Source organism: Oncorhynchus gorbuscha, linkage group LG25, assembly GCF_021184085.1.
Source record: "Oncorhynchus gorbuscha isolate QuinsamMale2020 ecotype Even-year linkage group LG25, OgorEven_v1.0, whole genome shotgun sequence".
Taxonomy (NCBI): Eukaryota; Metazoa; Chordata; class Actinopteri; order Salmoniformes; family Salmonidae; genus Oncorhynchus; species Oncorhynchus gorbuscha.
This window is the reverse complement of record NC_060197.1, coordinates 21,578,875-21,602,581: the sequence shown is the minus strand read 5'-3', so window position 1 is coordinate 21,602,581 and position 23,707 is coordinate 21,578,875. Positions and strand designations below refer to the sequence as shown.

The window sequence follows — 23,707 nt, the reverse complement described above, 5'->3', positions numbered from 1 at the left end:
CCAGGGAGCTTTTGATCTCCTCAAGAAGCGTTTTACATCCGCTCCTATCCTTGTTACTCCTGACGTCACTAAACAATTCATTGTCGAGGTTGACGCTTCAGAGGTGGGCGTGGGAGCCATTCTGTCCCAGCGCTTCCATTCTGACGATAAGGTCCATCCTTGCGCTTATTTTTCTCATCGCCTGTCGCCATCGGAACGCAACTATGATGTGGGTAACCGCGAACTGCTCGCCATCCGCTGAGCCCTAGGCGAATTGCGATAGTGGTTAGAGGGGGCGACCGTCCCTTTTGTCGTTTGGACTGACCATAAGAACCTTGAGTACATCCGTTCTGCCAAATGACCCAATGCACGTCAAGCTCGTTGGGCGTTGTTTTTCGCTCGTTTCGAGTTCGTGATTTCTTATCGCCCGGGAAATAAGAACACCAAGCCTGATGCCTTATCCCGTCTCTTTAGTTCTTCTGTGGCTTCTACCGACCCCGAGGGGATTCTCCCTGAAGGGCGTGTTGTCGGGTTGACTGTCTGGGGAATTGAGAGACAGGTAAAGCAAGCACTCACTCACACTGCGTCGCCGCGCGCTTGTCCTAGTAACCTTCTTTTCGTTCCTGTCTCTACTCGTCTGGCTGTTCTTCAGTGGGCTCACTCTGCCAAGTTAGCTGGCCACCCCGGCGTTCGGGGTACGCTTGCTTCTATTCGCCAGCGGTTTTGGTGGCCTACTCAGGAGCGTGACACGCGCAGTTTCGTGGCTGCTTGTTCGGACTGCGCGCAGACTAAGTCAGGTAACTCTCCTCCTGCCGGTCGTCTCAGACCGCTTCCCATTCCTTCTCGACCATGGTCTCACATCGCCTTAGACTTTATTACCGGTCTGCCTTCGTCTGCGGGGAAGACTGTGATTCTTACGGTTGTCGATAGGTTCTCTAAGGCGGCACATTTCATTCCCCTCGCTAAGCTTCCTTCCGCTAAGGAGACGGCACAAATCATCATTGAGAATGTGTTCAGAATTCATGGCCTCCCGTTAGACGCCGTTTCAGACAGAGGCCCGCAATTCACGTCACAGTTTTGGAGGGAGTTCTGTCGTTTGATTGGTGCTTCCGTCAGTCTCTCTTCCGGTTTTCATCCCCAGTCTAACGGTCAAGCAGAAAGGGCCAATCAGACGATTGGTCGCATATTACGCAGCCTTTCTTTTCGAAACCCTGCGTCTTGGGCAGAACAGCTCCCCTGGGCAGAATACGCTCACAACTCGCTTCCTTCATCTGCTACCGGGCTATCTCCGTTTCAGAGTAGTCTTGGGTACCAGCCTCCTCTGTTCTCATCCCAGCTCGCCGAGTCCAGCGTTCCCTCCGCTCAGGCTTTTGTCCAACGTTGTGAGCGCACCTGGAGGAGGTCAGGTCTGCACTTTGCCGTTACAGGGCGCAGACTGTGAGAGCCGCCAATAAACGTAGGATTAAGAGTCCTAGGTATTGTCGCGGTCAGAGAGTGTGGCTTTCCACTCGTAACCTTCCCCTTACGACAGCTTCTCGCAAGTTGACTCCGCGGTTCATTGGTCCGTTCCGTGTCTCTCAGGTCGTCAATCCTGTCGCTGTGCGACTGCTTCTTCCGCGACATCTTCGTCGCGTCCACCCTGTCTTCCATGTCTCCTGTGTCAAGCCTTTTCTTCGTGCCCCCGTTCGTCTCTTCCCCCCCCCCCCGTCCTTGTCGAGGGCGCTCCTATTTACAAGGTACGGAAGATCATGGACATGCGTTCTCGGGGACGTGGTCACCAGTATTTAGTGGATTGGGAGGGTTACGGTCCTGAGGAGAGGAGTTGGGTTCCATCTCGGGACGTGCTGGACCGTTCGTTGATTGATGATTTCCTCCGTTGCCGCCAGGGTTCCTCCTCGAGTGCGCCAGGAGGCGCTCGGTGAGTGGGGGGGTACTGTCATGTTTTGTCATTGATTATCATGTCTTGTCTTTGTGCTTCCCTTCTATTCGTTTCTCTCTGCTGGTCTTATTAGGTTCTTTCCCTCTTTCTATCCCTCTCTCTCCCCCTCCCTCTCTCCCTCTCTCGCTCTCTCTCTCTATCGTTCCGTTCCTGCTCCCAGCTGTTCCTCATTCTCCTAACTACCTCATTTACTCTTTCACACCTGTCCCCTATTTTGCCCTCTGATTAGAGTCGCTATTTCTCCCTCTGTTTTCCGCTTCTGTCCTTGTCGGATCCTTGTTTGATGTTCGCTGTTCTTGTCCTCGTTCCGTCCTGTCATGTTTTTTGCCTTCTTCAGATGCTGCGTGTGAGCAGGTGTCTAGATCAGCTACGGCCTGCGCCTTCCCGAAGCGACCTGCAGTCTGTGGTCGCATCTTCAGTTGTTCCCCTCTACTGACTAGAGGGTTTCAGTATTCCTGTTTTGACTTGGAATAAACTCTGTTTCTGTAAAGTCGCTTTTGGGTCCTCATTCACCTGCATAACAACATGCTAAAAATGTGTGTGCACATGCATCTATCTATCCAATGTTATCATGATTTGTTATAAGGGATATTATACTTTAGTAATCCACAATGACCTGGTGATGTACAATTCTAATAATGACATTATCTTCCATATTCCTACAGATACCTTGTAACTGGAGATTCCTTCAAAACAATTTCCTTACAGTTACCGTGTAGGGCACTACAAGGTTGTTTGACCAGGGCCATCTGGGTTGCCTCCTGGGGGAATTCAGGCGTGTGAAGGCTACCTGTGTCCTGCATAACTTCATGAGGATGGACACGAGGACCAACTTGCCGCCGTGTGCCAGAGGAGAAGTCTGCTGCTCTGCAGGACGTTTCAAAGATGGGGTCCAACAACGCAACAAGAGAGGCAATCCGTGTGCGGGAGATCTTCACCTCCTACTTCTTCAAGGAGGGTGCTGTTCTCTGGCAACTCCATAGACTACACTATGCACAACCAAACGCTCTTTTAAGGGCCATCCACATTGCAATAAGATTATTCTTCCATTTACTTAGCTATGTCAACTGCAGTTATTCAATTCCTCTCCTATTCAGTTTATTTATTCAGTTTCTCTCCTTTTGATTTCTACTTCTCAGGTGAGGGTGCTGTTAAGGTAAGGGTGCTGTTAAGGTAACAAAACAGGCTATTTTAACCTCTTACTCCTGACACACAGGCGTCCCATCTAGACGCACGTTATGTTATAGTCACAGCCGTGATTTAACCAGTTTTATAAACGTCTGAGTGTTTTCTATCCACACATACTAATCATATGCATATACTATATTCCTGGCATGAGTAGCAGGGCGCTGAAATGTTGCGCGATTTTTAACAGAATGTTCGAAAAAGTAGAGGGTCGACTTAAGAGGTTAAGTCACCCATATTGAAAAAATGTAGAACAATTGGACTCCTAATAACGCCAATGAATAGGCAAGAGGGAGAGAGAGGCATGAACACAAAGCCACTTCATTATTTCTAGAACTACACTATAGTGTTTGTCCTTGAGTTGTCTGTGCATGTTTTTCAGCACAAAGTACTCTGCAACCACTTAGTGTGGACACCAGGTGAGGCCACACACACAGATTCCTGTTGAGTACGGTCTCTTTAACTACCTTATTTTCTCAATAACAGTCTCTCTCCTTCACTTCATCCCTCTCTCCCTTTTCTGTAAATCCTCTAGGTTATATCAGCTGTGTCGGTGAACCCCTCCCGCATCTTAACTGCCTACATAGAGGGCACGGCAAGATCAGAGGTGAGAGGTCACTTGGTCAGGTCAACAAGAAGCATTATTAAAGAGATGCTTTACATTGAAATACAGATAGAGGCGTAGTAGTCCCAGAGTTAATGATCCAAGGTCAGTTTTGCGTTTCACCTCCTGATGATTATGATGACTGACAGTGTTAGAATTTTAAAAAACAAGGCTTAAAAATGATATCTCTCTCTCTCTCCATCTGTCTCTCATCTGCAGGTATGTTTTGATGTGAGAGAGGATGCCAACCCCCAGTCCAGTCATCTCCACTCACCCGCTCTTAAGATAACCACTGGGAGCCAAAGGCTGGTTAGGAGACACCACTAGAGACACTATTATGTAATTGGGATGAACTGAGAGAATATTAGGGTAGCACTGTGATTCATTAATCATATGCTGTCTTCCCTGCTCCTCTGTTCTTACCTCTTTCCCTTTCTGTCTTTTAAACCTCTCTCACTACCTACTATTTCTTCCTCTGCTTTTATAATGCACACCAGATGTGCATTGAAGTACAGCTTGTATTTATAATATGATATTACAATAATAATATTGATATTGCATGTATTAAGTATTTATAACACTTGGGAAATGTACTTCTTTCAATACATCATTTCACATTCTCTACTGGTTGAAATTAAGTCTCTCGTTTGATGAAATACTACACCTGTCCTGTGTTTATCAGATAAATGCAGATTAAGGAAATTAGATATGAAATCAAGTTAAATGAAGGTTAAATAAATATAAATAAAATGTTGAGATGAACCGGTTTTAGAGTATTTACATGATGCATAGGAAGTGTAGTGTACAGTTCTTTAAATTCTATTTCTGTATATATGAATTACAAATCAGCCTTTAACTAGTTAAATCATGTCTCTAATCTATTGCAAAGTAACCATTGATGTACCAGGAGCAGGAGTGGTAAACACTGTTGAAGTGTATAATTGTAATACATACATGCAGACACAGCATCATTGAAAGACTGGAATTTGATACTCCTGGTATTGGATATGACTGAAAAATAATCTCGCAGACATTCATACCTGAACTGCACCGTTATTTGCCAAGGTAGAGTACATGATCAGTGAACATATTCTACTCAATCCATAGACTGTTTTGAAGATGATATTATTTGATATCTTCAAATAATATTTTTGCAGGAATCTCCTTGCGAACGATTTTGCCGAAGATGATAGCTGAGGTTCATAGCTAGGTTCTGAACTCATATTTATACCAAACGTTTTAGGGTCCATACACAGATTGGCTGCATAGCTAGCTACACATCCATAGGCATACAGATATGTTTATCCTCCAATACACAATAAGCAAGAAAATAGTTAGCTACCTATGTTACTTTAACTGCATTACATGAGAAATAACAGCAAGGCAAGCATACAAAATTGTACATTCAACATGCTAAACCGGTTTGTGTTCGTCTACCTGGACAACATCCTGTTTTTTTCCCCGATCTGCCCAAGAACATGTACTCCATGTCAGACAGGTCCTTCAGCGCCTCCTGGTGAACCAATTGTTCGTGAAAGCCGAGAAGTGTGAGTTCTATCACCTTTCTGAGATATGTCATTGCTGAATGCAATGTTCAGATGGATCCTGGAAAGGTGAAAGCAGTCGTGGATTGGCCTCAACCAATGTCCAGGGTGCAGTTTCAACAGTTTCTTGGGTTTGCAAGCTTCTACCGGCGTTTCATTCGGGATTACAGCACCCTGGCAGCCCCCCTCTCGGCACTCACCTCCCCCAAGGTACCGTTCAAATGGACTCTGCTGTCGACAAAGCCTTTGTAGACATGAAGCATCAGTTCACAACAGCACCCATTCACATCCATCCGGACCCCTCGTGTCAATTTGTGGTGGAAGTGGAGGCTTTGGATTTTGGCGTGGGGACCATCCTGTCCCAATGATCTGTCCAGAACCAGAAGCTTCATCCCTGTGCCTTCCTGTCCTATCGTCTCAATCGCGCTGAGAGGAACTATGATGTTGGCAACTGAGAGTGGAGGCACTGGCTGGAAGGAGCAGACCAGCCATTCCTGGTCTGGACCGACTGCCACTGTGGATTGGGGTATTGAGAACCTGGTTTGCGAGGCGCAACGCTCCCAACCTGGACCTGAAGGGGGCCCGGCTAACCGGCTGTTTGTCCCTAACCCAGTCCGGTCCTGGGTTCTGGAATGGGCTCATTCCAACAGATTGACCTGTCATCCAGGGTCCCGTTGTGCACTAGCCTTCCTTCAACAACGTTTCTGGTGGCCCACAATGGTCCCTGATGTCTTTACCTTCGTCATCGCATGCACTGTGTCATGACGTTGGCCTGGGCGATAGGTTTATGACAGTCATAAATACCTCTTCCCCCCGTTTTTCTCTCTCTACCTTACTGATGTTACATTTGCAAACCCTTGGTTAACATAGAGATTCTGGGAACATCAGAAGGTGGGGGAAAATGAACTATATTCTGGTAATGCGACCAATTGAACATATGCGGTGGTACTTAATGAATATGATGTCAGTTCAGTTGTCACCTGAGACATTCTCATCAATGATAAGATGACAAACTCTACAGTGGAAAGCCTACACATCAGAGTTATCAGATTCACATGGAATTGTTGTTCAATTTAAATGTTTGAATATGAAATTATTCATGATGGGATGAAATGTGATTTTAGCTTCTAAAATGTGAGATTTGGGTTTTCATAAGATAGGGCTCTGCTCAATCAGTGGTCCGCCCCTGTGAAGGGACATGGGCTAAAAAAAAAATCAAACACACCCTCCTCTCCCTTCCTATATAGGCCCTTGACGACAATGTAACCTCCTGTTCCGAGAACGTGAGGACGACGGTCCTATGTCAGAATGGTTCAGATAATAACTACAGAATGAAGCCAACATCAGCGTGAGCTTTGGTTGCGAATGGTATAAACTCTTATTCACTACAGAAGTGATACCTCCTAGCCGTTGAGTTAGCAACAGCAGACGCAACCGAGGGTTAGGAATGAACAGACAGAGTATTCCGTCTACCACACAACGACGTTACTACAATGTATCCAATTTACCAGCAGAGACATTCTTCAAAGGACTCGGTTGGGCAACACAGCCTTCTATCTACCACCAACCTACCGAAGAGTAAATATTTATTGCATTTTTATTTTCCAAATGGGCGGTAATTTAGAATGCATAAGATACTGTATTTACGATAGTACAGCTTCTTCACTTTGTTCTTCAGTCTACCCGCTCTTTCACTCAAACCCAGCCCCTTTTCTTTTGTGTAACATGCTGCCATATTTGTTCCTCCCGCTAGGGACGTTTTCCTTTATGACGTAATTTGTAATCAAGTCATGATTTAATTATGTTTATGTGTGATTCTGTGTGATTAGTTAGGTATTTAGTAAATAAATGATTAAACCCAATTTTGTATTGCTGATTCTAATTGTTAGCCAGGGTTCGTGCAGATAACCAATAATTTACAACTTTCAGATCAGACTGAATTAAGATGACGATTAATATGGACTGCTATTGGTGTAAAATATTACTAGGTCTTTAAGAGTTTATTCGGAAGATAACAGCTCTATAAATATTATTTAGTCGTGCCCTAGTTAATTACATTTACATGATTAGCTCAATCAGGTAATATTAATTACGGAGAAATTATTTTTAAAGAATAGCATCTCATATCACTTAATCCGGCATAGCCAAAGACACGACAACTGTGTGTGCTCAAAACAAGACTCCCCGGCAAGCTCCTCGGTCGGTAGTGGCTAATAGGACGGTGACGACGACCGCCGAGCACAGCCCGAACGGGCAGGAGAGCCAACCTCGGCGGAAGTCGTGACACTGATGGCAACACTGTCATCGACCGGTTCTCCAAGGCCGCCCATTTCATCCCTCTCCCAAACGACCTTCTGCCAAGGAGACAGCCCATTTTATGGTGCAGCATCTCTTCCAGATCCATGGACTCCCAGTAGACATGGTCTCCGATCGGTGTCCTCAGTTCTTGTCTCAGTTCTGGAAGGCATTCTGCAACCATATTGGGTCGTCGGCCAGCCTGTCATCCGGATTCCATCGCCAAACTAACGGTCAGTCGGAGCGAGCCAACCAAGAACTGGAGGCCACCTTAAGGTGCCTGGTCTCAACTAACCCCACTACCTGGAGCCGTCAAATGGTCTGGGTGGAGTATGCCCGGAACACTCTTCCCAGTTCTACCACGAGACTCTCCCCTTTCGAGTGCTCCATGATCTGATCTGTGTCACCTGTCCTTGTGATTGTCTCTACCCCCCCCCCCCCCCCCAGGTGTCGCTTATTTCCCCCAGTGTATTTATCCCAGTGTTTCCTGTCTCTCTGTGCCAGTTCATCTTGTATATTTCCAAGTCAACCAGCACTTTTCCCCGTTCTTCTGCTTTTTGCATTCTCCTTTTTCTAGTCCTCCTGGTTTTGACCCTTGTCTGTTTCTGGACTTTGTACCTGCTTGCCTGACCATTCTGCCTGCCTTGACCACGAGCCTGTATGCCACTCTGTACCTCCTGGACTCTTGATCTGGTTTTGCCTGTCCACGACCATTCTCTTGCCTACCCCTTTGGATTAATAAACATGGTAAGACTCCACCCATCTGCCTCCTGTGTCTGCATTTGGGTCTTGCCTTGTGCCTTGATAAAAACAGGTTTCAAGAAATGTTTGTTAAATTTCTTACAAATGAAAAACTAAAATATCACATTTACATCATTCATTGCTCACTCTTACCAATTCAAGATGGCGCTATCCATACCTCTAATAAACGATCAAGATCATAATGCTTCAAATATATATAATATCTATGTTACCAGTACATGTTTAGTATTAGTGGATTGAATACATCGCTTTGCTCAGCTTTACTTCCTGACGTGTTTCCATTCCCCTTTAAACAATTGCGGTGTCCTTCATAGGGCTTAACTCTCTCTAATCTTTTCAACAATGATCCCCTGATAAAAGTGTTTGGCTCATCGGAGTCTGGGCATGCATACAAGGGAATGACCTATATGTGTGTGTGTGTTGGAGAGAGATGGCAAGACTGGGAAAAAGAAAGCGAGAGAGAGAGAGAGAGACAAAGAGAAGAGAGAGGGAAAAGGAGAGGGATAGTACATTAGAAATGTATACAGACACAGACTAGACAAACGTGTCTAGTCTCCTTGTTGACAACGGCTAGAAGGAGTGGTAAGGCACAGAACACTTCCTCTTTCTGTCTATTTCTCCCAGTTCTATGCTGTATACTAAGGAGCATCCTCTCACCATCCTCTCATGTTATTTATCTTCCTCTCTCTCAGTAGAAGTGAGAGTAATAAGAGAGATAAGTACCTCTGTTGCAGCAATAAATCAAATGCATTGCTATATCAAGGCATACACAATCTGATTCCCAGAGTTTGTATGTGTCTGTATGTGTGTTTGTGTGTGTACAGCTGTAGCTGTATTTGTGTGTAGTAGGGTCATCACACAAATCTTATTATCTTCCTGTGTGTGTGTGTGTGTGTGTGTGTGTGTGTGTGTGTGTGTGTGTGTGTGTGTGTGTGTGTGTGTGTGTGTGTGTGTGTGTGTGTGTGTGTGTGTGTGTGTGTGTGTGTGTGTACATGTGTACGGGGGGGGGGGGGGGGCATGGGACATGACGACAAACTGTAAGAGGAATATTGACAACTGGTAAAAGTAGAAGCCGCTTCTTAGGAAGTATTATTACTGTCTTATAAACATTCATAGCACCTAGATACATAGCCAGAAATGTTGCTACACCAACACAGATGTTAATTTCTTCTCCGCAATGAGTCTGGATTGGAGTACCTCCATGACGTTTATCTAGAACAGAAAAACATTCTAACCACTCTGATTGGTCCCAGAAACCGATGGGTTGGGCCAGAGCCAGAACACAAGTGGGTAAAAGCCGAGATTTGAAAGTTTGTTATTGGCTTCGCTACTCTGATTGGTTAGAGATGATCCAATAGATCATGACTTTGTTTTGTATAACACCCCTCATTTTGACGTCACCACAAACGACTTCAATGATGGCAGTTTCAGACTGAAATATGTGGTGAATCATAGAGCAGTGTAAGAATTCAGGCAATTGATGCAGTCATTGAATGAGCAATATGAAACTGGGTAAAACAATATTATGTAATTTCCGCTCATGATATCAGTCAACCGAGCCGCTCATGGGGTGGCAGTGTAGCCTCGTGGTTAGAGCATTGGACAAGTAACCGAAAGGTTGCAAGATCGATTCCCCAAGCTGATAAGGTACAAATCTGTCGTTCTGGCAGTTAACTCACTGTTCCTAAGCCGTCATTGAAAATAAGAATTTGTTCTTAACCGACTTGCCTAGTTAAATTAAGGTAAAATAAAAATGAAAACAACAACGCCGACTGCATCAAATAAACCTAAAACTGATGTAGAAGAAATGAGGGAGAAAGAAAACAAAGGCAGATAATTTACTGGTAGGTAAACGAGGTGAAGTGTAAGATCAACCCTTGAGGCTGGTAACTCATAGACAACCAAACGAAACTATCTCACCCTACCTCAACCTCTCCTCTAGACTCTGTCAGTCCTTAGTCACCCATTCATCCCTTTCTCCTCTCCTCCTCCTCTCTCTTTCTCAGTCCATACTCTTGTCAGTTAGATCTTGTCAGACAGACGAGCCTAGTCATTAAAGTAGGACAAATCACATTTACTACCAATTAAACCCTATCTAACCATGTGGGCTCTGTTAGTGGGCCTGCTGCGACACACACACACACACACACACACACACACACACACACACACACACACACACACACACACACACACACACACACACACACACACACACACACACACACACACACACACACACACACACACACACACACACACACACACACACACACACACACACACACACACACACACACACATACCTCTATCTTGTAGCCATGTGGTTTCTCTGTGTAGCTGGTCTCCAGTTCGTCTCCGTGACTGAGTTGGCTCTCGTCCCCGTGTCCTGCCCCCACCTCACAGTGGAACAGCAGGGGGGCCAGACAACACACACTGCTAGGACAGCACCTGGGCATGATGGCTCTCTGTCTGTCTGCCTTTCTGTACAGTGTGTCTGTTGGTCTGTCTGTCACACATTGATGTCTTCACTTGCAGGTAGCCTGTTAACTACAATAGGGAGACACTACTTTCCACTTTACTTTTCTGGGAACCAGGACAACAGAATCTCCGCCTGTCTCTGTCTCACTCTCTCTGTTTCGTCTCTTTCTGTCAATCTCCCTCTCTCTCAAAATCCTAAACAAGACTACTGAAGTCCTCTCTGCTTTTTAATGCTTCACTTTCTTCTTCGGTGTTCTCTCTCTCTCTCTCTGGTGACTGAACAGTCTAACGTTGTGGTGATTATCTCTGTGTTAACTGCTGATCCAACAGAAATGTTTCTACATACTCCCTCTTTTGCTCCGGGCTTTAGGATTAAGGCACTCCCTCTCAGGTGTGTAAGAGGATACACCTTTACCAGGATGCCATGCAGATCATCTACCCTCCTCCTTTTCACTCCCTCTCTCCTTCTTTAATCTCAACCCGTTCACCTCTTTTCTTTGCCAAACACTTTTGATTCTCTCTCTCTCTCTCTTTCTCACACACACACCTTCCTCTTTAGGGTGTGTATTCAGGTAGGAAGTGGGAGGGGAGACCTGAGCTAAAAATAGAACAGGTAGGACCTGTTAGACTGGATACTGTAGATGGGAACACACACACACACCCATCTTGTCTCTGTTAGATATTACACTGATCAAAAAATATAAACGCAATATAAATGTAAAGTGTGTCAGTTAGATCTTGCCAGTCAGTCAGTACCCGCAAAACACTAGTTTCAACGTCAACAGTGAAGAGGCGACTCCAGGATGCTAACCTTCTAGACAGAGTTGCAAAGAAAAAAACATATCTCTGTCCAGTGTCTGTGTTCTTTTGCCCATCTTAATCTTTTCTTTTCATTGGCCAGTCTAAGATACGGCTTTTTATTTGCAACTCTGCCTAGAGGGCCAGCATCCCAGAGTCGCCTCTTCACTGTTGACATTGAGACTGGTGTTTTACGGGGAATATTTAATGAAGCTGCCAGTTGAGAACTTGTGAGGTGTATGTTTCTCAAACTAGACACTCTAATGTACTTGTCCTCTTGCTCAGTTGTGAACCGGGGCCTCCCACTCCTCTTTCTATTCTGGTCAGAGCCAGTTTGCGCTGTTCTGTGAAGGAAGTAGTACACAAGCGTTGTACGAGATCTTCAGTTTCTTGGCAATTTCTCACATGGAATAGCCTTCATTTCTCAGAACAAGAATAGACTGATGAGTTTCAGAAGAAAGTTATTTGTTTCTGGCCATTTTGGGCCTGTAATCGAACCCACAAATGCTGATGCTCCAGATACTCAACTAGTCTAAAGAAGGCCAGTTTTATTACTTCTTTAATCAGAACAACAGTTTTCAGCTGTGCTAACATAATTGCAAAAGGGGTTTCAAATGATCAATTAGCCTTTTAGCTAACACAACATGCCATTGGAACACAGGAGTGATGGTTGCTGATAATGGGCCTCTGTATGCCAATGTAGATATTCCATAAATCAGTTTCCAGCTACAATAGTCATTTACAACATTAACCATGTCTACACTGTATTTCTGATCAATTTTATGTTATTTTAATGGATGAAAAAATGTATTTTCTTTCAAAAACAAGAACATTTCTAAGTGACCCCAAACCTTTGAACGATAGTGTATTTCTGTATTGTTTTAGTGATTCACTATAGTGAAGACATAGGCTCAGGTTTTCTGGGTCTCTATATTTTTGGTTGGATAGGTTTCTCAATTTCTATGTTAGGTTGTTGCATTCTTCATCAAACCATTTGTCATTGTTGTTCATTTTTTAGGTAATCTGCTTGACATTTTTTAGATTTGATAGGGAAGCTGAGAGGTCAACTATAGTGTTTAGGTTATCTACTGCCAGGTTTACACCTTCACTACTACAGTGAAAAATTTTGTCCAGAAAATTATCTAGAAGGGATTGGTAGATTTCCACACTACTCTCCTTCCATCTATAGCATGTCTTAATATTATTCAGCTCCTTTAGATTTGATGCCTCATGATTGAGCAAAGCTCCGTTCAAGTAGAGTGAGATTTTTCTGTGATCTGATAGGACTGACTGTGAACGCTCTAAGAGACTCTGGGTTGAAGTCAGTGATAAAGTAGTCTACAGTAACACTGCCAAGAGATGAGCTATATGTGTACCTACCATAGGAGTCCCCTCGAAGCCTACCATTGACTATGTACATACTCAGCGTCCGACAGAGCTGCAGGAGTTGTGACTCATTTTTCCTGGTTATGTTGTCGTAGTTGTGTCTAGGGGGGCATATGGGGGAGGGAATGTTTTCACCCCCAGGTAGGTGTTTATCCCCCTGTGTACGGCGTGCGTACTGGAGGTAGAGAAGTCAGGCACAGGAGAGCAAAGACTATGTTACAATGGCACAGTTTAATGAATAAAATCACAGTGAACAAGAACAATATATCCAATGGGACAAAAACCCCAGACATAAAGTGCACAAGCACTTACAAAAAACATTACCGGACAAAGACATGTGGGGATCAGAGGGTTAAATACATGGCATGCAAGTGATGGAATTGAAACCAGGTGTGTGGGAAGACAAGACAAAACAAATGGAAAATGAAAGGTGGATCGGCGATGGCTAGAAGACCGGTGACGCCGAACGCCGAACGTCGCCCGAACAAGGAGAGGGACCGACTTCGGAGGAAGTGCTGAGGGTGTCAGGTTCGCGACAAGTTCTAGCATTTAGGTCACCACGGCAATTGTTGATCTCCCCCTCTAGGATGGAGAAGCTGTCATTGTTATAGATAGCGAATATTAAATGTATATCGTTATAGGTAGCACAGATGAAGAGATTTTGTTCTGTTGAGATAATTTCCTTATTAATTTCTAGCCAGATGTAAAATGTTCCTGTTTTGACTAGTTTAATAGAGTGGGTTAGGTCTGCTCTATACCAAATTAGCATACCCCCTGAGTCTCTTCCCTGTTTCACACCTGGTAGTTTGGTGGATGGGACTACCAGCTCTCTGTAACCTAGAAGGCAACCAGTGGGTCCATCTCCTTTATACCATGTTTCTTGTAGGATGACAATGTCTGTACATGAAATGTATTTGACGAAGTCTGGATTTCTGCTCTTTAGGCCAAAGGCAGATGACCTCAGACCTTGTATATTCCAGGATGGGATAGTAAAAGCTTTGTGTCCCATAGTGTCTAGTGTTGTTTTTGTGTGGTTTAGGCCCGGACCATCATAGTAGCTGTGAGCAGAGCATGTTGAGCATCTGATTACGTACCTCTTAGGTTGCAGGATGGGGGATGGGCAGGTGTAATAGTGGGGGTTGGGCCTGTTGCTCTGCTCACTGCCTGGGCATATGCCCTGCTGTCATGTTGAGGTTCTTGCTGCAGGGGCAGGGAGCATGGGGTGGGCAGACGGGGCATAGGTCTGATATGGGGGGGCCTATATAGAGTGTGGCAAGGGTTTGCTTGGGGTGGTCTTAGCTGGTTGGGGTGTGGCTTGTGATGCTGTGGTCTGGGTGTAGATCCTCTTGGCATGGGTTCTCTCAGTGCAGGTCTTTCAGAAGGGGTCTTGCAGGTCGGGGAGGGTGTCTCGCTGGTCTGGGCGGGGTGTCCATTGCTCCTGTGTGAGGATCTGGGGCTACTGTTCAGGGTGATGTCCTTCAGGGTCCTGGCAAAAGTTGGGATGGCTGCCTTGTAGAGGTGGACCTGGTCATAAAGACTGTTAAAGTCCAGGGTGGAGTGGTGGGCCAGGTAGACATTAGGTTTTGAGGCAAAGTCTCGCGAAATGCTTGTATTCACCTGCTGTATGGTGGCAGGGTGAAAGTCTTTTTGTGGTATCAGGGTGAAGATAACCACTTGTGTGTTGGGGAAAGCGTAAAAAGCTGTTTCAATCACTCCCTTGAGTGCTGTGGCCACCCTTTCCTGCCGGGCCCTCAGGTCATTTGTGTCCGTGTGAATTATGGGGCTGGAGGACCCTAGTCTGTCCTCTGACAACAGCTCCAGGGCATGTCTAGTGTTCGAGCACCAGAGCTTAGCTATTTGGTGTTTGGAAAAATATATTTGCCATTTGAGTCAACGAGGAGCACAATCTCTGGCTTTTGTGTGTCCTCAGTGGATGTGTGTGGGTTGTCAAGAGAGCAATCAGAGGAGCTGACAGGGGGGCTATTAGGAGGGAGGGTGTCTGTTGGGTTGGTGGGTTGTCTATCCCATTGTTGTGTTGGGGTCTGGGTAGGCTGTTCTGCTGGCTTCTCTCGCTGTCTCCCCCCCTCTCTCTGGAAAATTGTGGGCAGGTGAATTATTGGATGCCTTTTAATAAATAAATAAAAATTAAATAGTGTTTTGGTGGGATTTATTGACCAATGTCTATAAAGATATATCCATATTTTCTTTTGTTATGTTTTGACATCTCCTTTGTCTAGTATTCAGCCCAACCAAGAAGCTTCAACTGCTGGAGAACACTGAATCCAGCCAATCTATTTGAGGATCAACCATCCATCAATCTTGAGTAAGAAGTATCTTCACTGTATAATGTTGATACATTTCAATGTTAAACAAATTCATTTAAACATTAACACAACCATTAAAATGGCTTCTGCAGTTGTGGCCATCTCCAGCGATGCACACACTGATGTCAAGGAAATTAGACCTGGAGCAAGGATCTGGGACGAAATGCCACAAAGGAGACTGTTTTACCTCTTTTTATCATGGTGAGAGACATCCTGAAGAAGGAGGAGGCCATAGCCAACCCCATTAAGGAGGAAGAGCTCTGCCACCATCTCATACATGAAATTCATCCAAACTACTTGAGGTTAGTACAGAGAGTACGTGCACTCTGGCGTATATTTCTTCTCAGTAAGGAAGCAAGGACAACACTTCTGATCAGGGGAATAACAGTCGGAGGAAAACATGTTGCGTACTAAGAGAATAATCCTTTCAGTTTGAAGTCACGCATGTCTGACCAGAACTCAATTCAAGTTACAATTAAAGAACTACCTGAATCAGCAGATGGTAGTGTTGTGACTGAGTTTCTGGCAAAAGCTGGATGTAAAGGTGGTGGGGAGGGTGATGAGGCGCATGATAACATTCAAGTGTCAACTTACAAACTGCTGCAATGGAGATTGTTTTGTATATGTTGAAGCAGCCCCCATCACTCCAATCGCAGGGTTTGTAAAGATTGGCCCTCACTGGATCAAAGTGTTTTATGACGGACCTGCACGTAGACATGACTAGCAGACATAATCCCACTCTAGAGGGGGTCAGGAGATGATAGAGTACAGTCTTCCAACACTGGAATTACATAAGGTGCAAAAAGAAGAAGAATAAGGGGAAACATTTTCTAAATGAAGCTGGGAAAGTGGCTACTGAGACCAGTGACAATCATAACCTAATGGAAAACGCGGTGCAACCCCAAATGCGGTGCAACCCCAAACGCGGTGCAACCCCAAACGCGGTGCAACCCCAAACGCGGTGCAACCCCAAACGCGGTGCAACCCCAAATGCGGTGCAACCCCAAATGCGGTGCAACTCACTGGGGAATTCAAAAAAAGCGGCCAAACATCAATGCTGGCCTTTATTCAAACAATCCGTAATCAACAAATGCCCAAGAGGCCTAGGGTACGAATCTCCCCATCAGAGTCTGTAGTTAGGACACCAGCAGAAAATAAGGCTGATATGGAGGATATATTCCTAGGAGAAGGGGAGAAAAGTCCCTCTAATTTGCCATCCAGAACGAAATTATTAATGAATGGTGGAACATGAATGATTGAAATCATCTAGATTCGAGTAGCCTATATTACCTGGTTCAGAGAAGGACATTCTTAGTATGTGAGTATAACCTCTGTCACTGACATGTCTTTGCAAGAGAATGAGGAATCTGCAGATATTCACATTTTAATGAAAACTCTTAATACATGTCCCAAACAAAACCCGCCTTTGAGACAGGAACTCAGTCTCCCTAATCCTGCTATCAGAAAACATTGTACCATGAACTTTTTCAAACCATTAATCAGACTAAAATGCTCTGTGACCCTCATCCCAAACCTAAAGGAATATTAGGAGGTCATGTGAATATTTGTAGCATTATTCCTAAGAGTGAACAGGTGGAACATTAATTGACTGACTCCAATCTTGATTTTTTTCTGTTTCTCTGAGACATGGCTGAATAAATCTTCTCCTATTTCCACCTTTAATGTCCCTGGATATTCCATATTCAGGAGAGACAGGGGAGAGGGAAGAGGGGGTGGATTGCTTATGAACATGAAAAATAACTTTAAATGCAATCGTATCATATGGAAACAGGTCAATGACCGTGAATGTACAGTATGGGGCTGAATGTCTTCCTCCCCCTCATATGTCTTTCACAATTATTTGATTATATCGACCACTAACATCTGATACCTTGTTTATGATAATCTAAATGCTATGCTTAAAAAATGTGATCATAAGAAGTATATCATCTTCATGGGCAATTTCAATATAAACTGTGAAAACAAAAAATCAGGAATCACAGACAATTTCAACCTGACAATACAAGGACCAACTAAAGAAACACAGACATCCCAGACTCAAATTGATCTGCTGTTCACTAACATACCTGATCGAATAACTATGTCCATTAACTTACTAACTGGCATATCTGACCATAATGCTACATTGTGGTTAGAAAGCTCACTATATCAATGTGCAACAGTATGATAGAAAAAATCTTAAAAAGCGAGCAGAGTAACTACGATGCAGCTATAGGTCAAATTGACTGGTCTGATCTGTTATGCAATGAAGACCCAGAGTCTGGATACAGAACATTTATGTCAGCTATTGACTAAGTGAATACCTCTTTTACCAGGAAATGTCAATATAAGTCAAGTAGTCAAAACCTCCATGGACCTCTGGAGGCAGATGCGAAAACGGGATCTTTCCTTGAAAAAAGCACTGAAGTCTGGTCAGAATGATGCCAGACGTATATTCACATCACTGGGAAATAAGGTGGCGAGGAATAAAAACAAAATCAAAAGCAGAGTTCTTAGACTGATCAATGACGCAAAACGAAACGGCAAAGTGATTTGGGAAAATCTCAACAAACTAACAGGGAGAGGAGCTGAAAAGTAAAGGTTAATGGGATTCAATTTCATATCCACCACCTTTAACATTTTTTTTGTTGACTCTGTCAGGGAACTGGCTCAAGGATGTTCAACCAAGACCACAGTTCTCACTCCCATGGACAATAATAAACCAATATTCAGATTCCTGAAATCACAGCGTCAGCAGTGGACAGTACTATCAGCTTCTTCGGGAACTCTAGAAGAAAATATGATTTGGTCTAGAGACTGTATTCCCGAAGACACACAAATATTCTCTGACCATCTCTGTCCATCAAATATAGGTTCTTCCCCAATGCTTAGAAGTCTGCAGCAGTGAAACCTGCTTAAAATCTGGTGACCAAACAGCGGTGAAAAATGACCAACCTAAAAGCATTCTTCTAGTGCTATCAAAAGTAGCTGAAAAATATAGTTGAAGTCGGAAGTTTACGTACACCTCAGCCAAGTACATTTAAACTCAGTTTTTCACAATTCCTGACATTTAATCCATGTAAAAATTCCCTGTTTTAGGTCAGTTAGGATCACCACTATACTTTAAGAATGTGAAATGTCAGAATAAGGGAATGATTTATTTAATATTTTATTTCTGTCATCACATTCCCAGTGGGTCAGAAATGTACATACACTCAATTAGTTTTGATAGCATTGCCTTTAAATGGTTTAACTTGGGTCAAACATTTTGGGTAGCCTTCCACAAGCTTCCCACAATACGTTGGGTAAATTTTGTCTCATTCCTCCTGACAGAGCTGGTGTAACCGAGTCAGGTTTGTAGGCCTCCTTGCTCGCACATGCTTTTACAGTTCTGCCCAGAAATTTTCAATGGGATTGAGGTCAGGGCTTTGTGAAGGCCACTCCAATACCTTGACTTTGTTGTCCTTAAGCCATTTTGCCAAAACTTTTGAAGTATGCTTGGGGTCATTGTCAATTTGGAAGACCCATTTGCAACCAAGCTTCAACTTCCTGACTGGTGTCTTGAGATGTCGCTTCAATATATCCACATACATTCCCTTCCTCATGAAGCCATCTATTTTATGAAGTGCAACAGTCCCTCCTGCAGCAAAGCAACCCCACAACATGATGCTGCCACTCCCGTGCTTCATGGTTGGGACGGTGTTCTTTGGCTTGCAAGTCTCCCCATTTTTCCTCCAAACATAACGATGGTCATTATGGCCAAACAGTTCTATTTTTGTTTCATCAGACATTTCTCCAAAAAGTGCGATCTTTGTGTGCAGTTCCAAACCGTAGTCTGTTTTTTTTATGGCGGTTTTGGAGCAGTGGCTTCTTTCTTGCTGAGCGGCCTTTCGGGTTATGTCCATATAGGACTTGTTTTACTGTGGATATAGATACTTTTGTACCTGTTTCCTCCAGCATCTTCACAAGGCCCTTTGCTGTTGTTCTGGGATTGATTTGCACATTTCGCATCAAAGTATGTTCAACTCTACGAGACAGAACGCATCTCCTTCCTGAGCGGTATGACAGCTGCATGGTCCCATGGTGTTTATACTTGCGCATTATTGTTTGTACAGATGAACGTGGTACCTTCCGGCGTTTGGAAATTGCTCCCAAGGATGAACCAGACTTGTGGAGGTCCACAATTTTTTTCTGAGGTCATGGCTGATTTCTTTAGATTTTCCCCTGATGTCAAGCAAAGAGGCACTGAGTTTGAAGGTAAGCCTTGAAATACATCCACAGGTACATCTCTAATTGCCTCAAATTATGTCAATTAGCCTATCAGAAGCTTCTAAATCCATGACATAATTTTCTGGAATTTTCCAAGCTGTTGAAAGGCACATTCAACTTAGTATATGTAAACTTCTGACCCACTGGAATTGTGATAAAGTGAATTATAAGTGAAATAATCTGTCTGTTAACAATTGCTGGAAAAATTCCATTCCAACCATTTTACCAAAACAGGCAATTGCTATTTTCTGGAGTGCATTAAATCTAAACAAGACATATCTGGTGAAGTCGGCACAGCCTTTTTAGATATTAAAAAGGCCTTTGATACTTTGAAGTATAATGCGGTCTCCTTATCCAAACTATCCCCCCGTAATGTGTTGGCTGCAGCCATTAGTTGGATGTATTCCTATCTGACAAATAGAAGCCAAAGGGTTAGTCTGGGGGGGACACTCAGTCGGACTCTCTTTACTATAACATTGGGGTCCCACAAGGGTCAATATTAGGCACCCTTCTGTTTACCATCTACAGTATATAAATGATCTCCCACTTGCTTGCCCACAAGTTAACATGCAGATGTATGCAGATGATACAGCCCTGTATGTACATTACACTCAAAAAACAAGTTGTTAACAAGTTAACTGAAGCTATGGTACATGTTTCTTAATGGATGACTGATTCTTGCCTGCATTTAAATATTGACAAAACTGTCTGTTTCTACTTCTCTAAGAAAATCAAGGGAACTGGTCTGTCTGCCCAATATAAAGGATCAAAATTGGCAGAGGAATAAAAATAGCATAAATAGGGAAGTATACCAGTTTCATTTGAGGACCAGGATGTTGACAACGGTGCCATACAGATTGCAAAATAGTTGGGAAGAGATTTTTGATGTAGCGATTCCATAGTACAGGGTGTATGAGTCGATATATAAAACAACGCAAGATTCAAGACTTTGTGCTTTTCAGCTAAAATAATTATATAGAATTCTTGCCACCAACAAAATGTTGACAATTTGGGGCATAAAATCATCAAAGCTCTGCAGATTTTGTTGTGAGGATACAGAATCAATCGACCATTTATTTTGGTATTGCCCTCAGGTAGCCTGTTTCTGGTCTCAGGTTCAGGAATGGCTGAAAATGCATTGATCTAAAATTGAATAGTACTCTATTAAGAGATCTGGAGAGACCGGGTCAGTCAATTACTAATATACTAATACTCTTCGTAAAAGTATTTATCTTCAACTCGCAATCTGTGGATTCTATTCGATTAGTTGGATTGAAATTGTACGTTAAACATCACAGCATAGTTGAAAGATATGTGTTGCATAGAAACCCGAGGTGGGTGGCCAGCAGAGATAGATGGCATGGGCTGAGGGAAGCTGAGGGTCGGGATGTGGAATTGGAGACAAGTGGAAGTGGAGTTGCTGTGCGGGAGTTAGAATGATGGTCAAAGATAAAAGTTGTTTGTTTGTTTAAGTAAAAAAAAAAACATAATAAAAAGTATGTTTGAATGACACTGAGGGACAGTTGTTTTTACATCTAATGCCGGTTTCCCTGAGGCTGATGCCGTGCAGGTGTTCATACACACATGCATATACACACACTCTCATTCAAATAAACACATACAAGAACACACACATACATGTAATAGTGCCAGACATGCGCACGAACATATACAATTTGCATTGCTGTTATGATTTTAGTTGCCCTTGATGTCCTTTGCTTTAAAAGTATTTCATTTTGTAATATATTTGTATTATTTTTGCTGTTTTCTTCTGTCTTTTCCTTTTTTCTCTTTAGGTCATTCTTTTGGTTGTTGGTGCATTGGGGGGGAACTGTGGGGGGGGGGGGGGGGGTCTTGGAGGGTTTTGGTTCACGTTTTTTGGCCCGGCGGGAGATCTGTCAACGTGCCCTTGAGCAGGGCATTGACCCTGGATGCTTCTGTGTGTCGCTCCGAATGGGAGTCTGTTGGATGAATGGTATGATGTAGTTGTTGAGCGGCTTCACTGCACTGTGTATTGTATGTTTCGGATATTCAATAAAACATTTTTTATATTTTTTATATATAGAATAAAAAAAGATCCTCCACTGCTATGTCGGCATATCATGCTCAAAGAAAGCACCTCCAGAATATCAAGGGCAGTAAACTAGAGGGGATTGCATTGTCCCTTCTCGACACAGTAAACTTGGTCAATCTGCCTTCTCTGTTAGAGCTGAAACTGCACTGATTATTGTACTTTTACATTTCAATTGAAAACGTGACTAAAATCTATCCAAACCTGTACACATGAGTTATCTGTGGCTCCTCATACGTAAGACGACAGTTGATGATAGTGTTTTTTTCTGCACGAATACATTGTTGTTGTAATTATATTCTATTGGATGTAATGTATTTGTATTGTGGCTGTGTGATTGTCCTTACCTGCCCTGGGACTACGGGTGCATATTAGCTTTTGGCTAACCCCGGCACTTTTACATGGGATGTTACATTATTGTAATATTGTTCTTGATTAATGTGCATTGTCCCCTATAAATAAATAGATATGCCTTCTCTCCCCCTCCCCACACTTTTTCTCTCTCCCACTCTCACTTCTTCTGTCCTTCTTCCTATAGCTTTCTATTATGTCAATTTCCTCTCTCGTTCACTCCAGCACTCTCTCTTTCCATCTGGAAATCCACCTGTCTCTCTCCTTGTCTTAATAACACACTACCTACCCCCTTTCACTCCCCTTCATCTCCCTGTCTCTCTTTATCTCTTACACAATGTAAAGATAATCTCTCTTTAGCGAATCCACTTAAATAAGCATTTTCACTTAGTGATGCATTGATTTAATGGGAGACTAAGTGAAACGTGTACTTAAGTAGAGGTCAGGTTAGAAGTCAGGATCCACTTTTCTAAACGCTCTCGTTGGCTGGCCCACGCTTCATACTCGTCGCCAAACCCACTGGCTACAGGTTATCTACAAGTCTCTGCTAGGTAAAGCCCCGCCCTATCTCAGCTCGCTGGTCACCATAGCAGCACCCACTCGTAGCACACGCTCCAGCAGGTATATCTCACTGGTCACCCCCAAAGCCAATTCCTCCTTTGGTCGCCTTTCCTTTCAGTTCTCTGCTGCCACTGACTGGAATGAACTGCAAAAATATCACTGAAGCTGGAGATTCCCATCTCCCTCACTAGCTTTAAGAACCAGCTGTCAGAGCAGCTCACAGATCACTGCACCTGTTCATAGCCCATCTGTATACAGCCCACCAAATCCCCATACAGTATTTATTTATTTAGCTCCTTTTGCACCACAGTATCTCTACTTGCACATCCATCTTTTGCATATCTACCATTCCAGTGTTTAATTGCCATATTGTAATTACTTTGCCACCATGGCCTATTTATTGCCTTAACTCCCTTATTTGACTTATTTGACCTTACTTGCACTCACTGTATATAGACTTTGTTTTTATTTTTTTCTACTGTATTATTGACTACGTTTTGTTCATTCCATGTGTAACTCTGTGTTGTTGTATGTGTCAAACTGCTATGCTTTATCTTGGCCAGGTCGCAGTTGCAAATGAGAACTCAACTACCCTACCTGGTTAAATAAAGGTCAGAAGAAAAAAAAAGGAAGAAAAAGGGAACTGATTTGGAATAAGCCTGCACCTACTCCTCTTCTCCTGTAGAGGGCAGCAGAGCCAATAGACTAACATAGAACCTTATAAGGTTCTGGGCCGATGGTGGCAGAGAGAAAACGGAGGTTAGAGAGAGGGAGGGAGAAGAAGAGAAAGGAGAAGAGAGAGTGGTGCAGTCATTTGTAAATGTCAGATACACCATCACTTTAACCCTTCACAGACACAGACAAACACACACACAGACACAGACACACACACACACACACAATCACACACACATTGAAGAGGTCCATGACCATCCGATGGCACGCCGAGTTGCCATGGTGACAAGAGAACTTCAATGTTAGCCCACGTCTGGGCTAAAGCACACGCACACACACACACACACACACACACACACACACACACACACACACACACACACACACACACACACACACACACACACACACACACACACACACACACACACACACACACACACACACACACACACACACACCTGTTCACCTTCTGTCCACCTT

General features: G+C 43.6%; 1 protein-coding gene across 4 annotated transcripts in view; it reads right to left on the bottom strand.

Moving 5' to 3' along the window:
- si:dkey-172j4.3 (diacylglycerol kinase delta) overlaps positions 1 to 23,707 on the bottom strand; it is a 133,693-nt gene that overhangs the window by 65,670 nt on the left and 44,316 nt on the right. Inside the window, exon 1 of one of the 4 annotated variants that reach the window (XM_046328054.1) lies at positions 10,615 to 11,166. The exons of the other annotated variants lie outside the window; for them this stretch is intronic. Coding sequence (XP_046184010.1) covers positions 10,615 to 10,767 — 153 coding nt within the window. The 5' untranslated portion in view covers positions 10,768 to 11,166. Of the gene's footprint in view, positions 1 to 10,614; positions 11,167 to 23,707 lie in introns of those variants that run through there. 4 annotated transcript variants of the gene reach the window in all.